Here is a 2,312-nt window from a genome sequence, read left to right as displayed (position 1 = left end):
CCCCTCCCTTAGAGTGACAAGCCTCCTGTGTGCCTCTCTATTTCTCCAGGTACGTGTTAGCATTTTTCAAGCCTGGCATGGTTGGGGTGCCTGGGGTTCAGACAATAGCACCTGCATCTGGCAGTGCATGCTGGGCTAGTAGTGTGTGCATAATGTAGATTTGTAATTTGTCCATTTGTACTGGGCAGCAGTCCTGCTGGCATGATCAGTGGTGTGTTTACTTTGGAGGATTCATTAGCTTTGCAATTTGTACAGTGTTATCACTGGTTGTCACACTGCTTGCATTAGGATTTAACATTAAAAAAGGTTTTCATATCAAATATGACGTTTTAAGACCCAGTTTTACATTTGAAAATAAACCTTTGGAAAACCAGATTGTAGCTAAGTGAGAAGGAAAATCTGTAAATTATTTCCAGATTCATCCTTTCTGATGATAATTTATTTTTCTGGTGTGGAATAAAAGGGATTTTGACCATAGACGGTCCTCGGAGAGAACACATGGTTAAGAAATATAAAATTAATATCTTTAGAAACGGCTTCTTTGATATTTGCAGGTTTTGTTTTTTTTAAATAGACAGCTTTCTCAATTTAACAGTGATATTCTTGATGTTTCCTGTCTGCCTCTGTAAAGGTATTTTAAAATGCTATCTTATTGTAACTCCATGTGGAGCACGGTGAAATCGGTTGGAGGCTGTTTTTGGCAATTGTTACTAAAAGATTTAGGGATAACGTTGCTAGGAGACCCTTACATCAGCTATTTATCCCAAAGTCATGTAGAAACCCACACACAAACACACTGACACGGATTCAGTGTGTGTGTGCGTGTATCGCCTCTTCCCACTGCGTCTGTGCGTTCTTGCTCATACTATAAAGCTGCAAGCACCTCGTTCACTCTGCTCGCTGCCGTCTCCGCGAAGCATGATTTCTATTCAACTCAGCTCTGCTTAGAGGATGCACAGCAGATGAGGGTTTTTTTTTTGTTCCCAGTTCTTTTTATTAAAAAACAAACCATTTTGTCAGACACAGTTTTGTCAGGGTTAGAGAGCAAATATCAACTCATTTACTAGCCTGTATTTATCTTTTAGTCAAGTTACTATCCTTTCCTCTAAAGGAAAATCCCTGGATGGAAGGTTAGGTGATGGATTGAATTGTGGACCTTACTACAAAGAAGTGGAACAGTGGGGACAAATCAGCTGAATACCAACTCAAAGAAAAGAAGAGGGAGTTGCAAGTACACTGGATTTGCTTCTGAGTATTTGATGACCGAGCTTGGAGAAGACATCTGTGTGCCTGTCAGCATAACCTCGGTTGTTAATAATTTCCCAGGGCTATTGAAATGGGCGCTTAGCTCTCGAGTCAGAAAAACAGCAAGCTTTAAAGCTCAACGGTGTTGGCAGTGGCAGTTTTCATCCAACAAGCTTCAAAGAAAAGAAGCCCTTTATCCACTCCTGCTCACCTCCTATTTTTTTATGACCTGTTGACATAATTTCTCTATCCTACTTTGAGTCCGACACTTGAGCAGCTTAAGAAGTCTTTTTCCATCTTGCCCGACCCCCTTTTCTCCTGAATTGCATCCCTCCACCTTTTATTTACCTTGCTACCCTTTCACTTTGATTAAACTGCTTGCTATTCACTTCAATTTTGCCTCATCTCATATCTGGTGTTTTTCCTACAATCTGCCACCCCATATACCTTTCACTGCTCAACTTTTCTCTCATGCAGTCTTCCTGCCAGACTTTTTCCCTCCTTATTATTTGCTTTTCTCTCATTTTCTTTGCCTGAGGGCAGAGAGGACCGCATACTGCACACTCTCTCTCTTCAAATTGGTTCTAGACCTCATACAACCTGCTCACTTACCCGCTCGCGTCCGTCAATTATTCCCCCTCTCCTGTCACGATGTACTCCTCCGAGGAGCTGTGGAACTCCACCGAGCAGGTCTGGATCAATGGATCCGGAACAAACTTCTCTCTAGGAAGACACGAGGATGAGGAGGAGGAGGAAGGAGACAAGCATCCTTTCTTCACGGATGCCTGGCTGGTCCCTCTGTTCTTCTCTCTCATCATGCTGGTCGGACTGGTGGGCAACTCTCTGGTCATTTATGTCATTTCAAAACACAGACAGATGAGGACAGCAACCAACTTCTACATAGGTAAGCTTCCATGTGCAAGTTTGTATTTATGATTCTTGGTAAATGGACAAAGACTAGAAGAAGATAATGATGCATAGGAGATGTGACTCATATGGACAGGAGGGAGATAAACATCAGCTATGTTATTAAACATCTCTTTCGTCTATCCTGTAAAATTTCATCA

At 42.0% G+C, this 2,312-nt stretch overlaps 1 protein-coding gene across 1 annotated transcript in view; it reads left to right on the top strand.

Moving 5' to 3' along the window:
* The first annotated feature begins 261 nt into the window (after positions 1 to 261).
* The window catches only part of kiss1ra (KISS1 receptor a), a 21,181-nt gene continuing 19,130 nt past the window's right edge, over positions 262 to 2,312 (top strand). The window contains exon 1 of the mRNA XM_005912503.3: positions 262 to 2,149. Coding sequence (XP_005912565.1) covers positions 1,897 to 2,149 — 253 coding nt within the window. The 5' untranslated portion in view covers positions 262 to 1,896. The remainder of the gene's footprint in view (positions 2,150 to 2,312) is intronic.

Source organism: Haplochromis burtoni, unplaced genomic scaffold (genome assembly GCF_018398535.1).
Source record: "Haplochromis burtoni strain Fernald_Lab_line unplaced genomic scaffold, NCSU_Asbu1 Contig_3, whole genome shotgun sequence".
Lineage (NCBI taxonomy): Eukaryota > Metazoa > Chordata > Actinopteri > Cichliformes > Cichlidae > Haplochromis > Haplochromis burtoni.
This window is presented reverse-complemented; position numbering and strand designations above follow the sequence as displayed.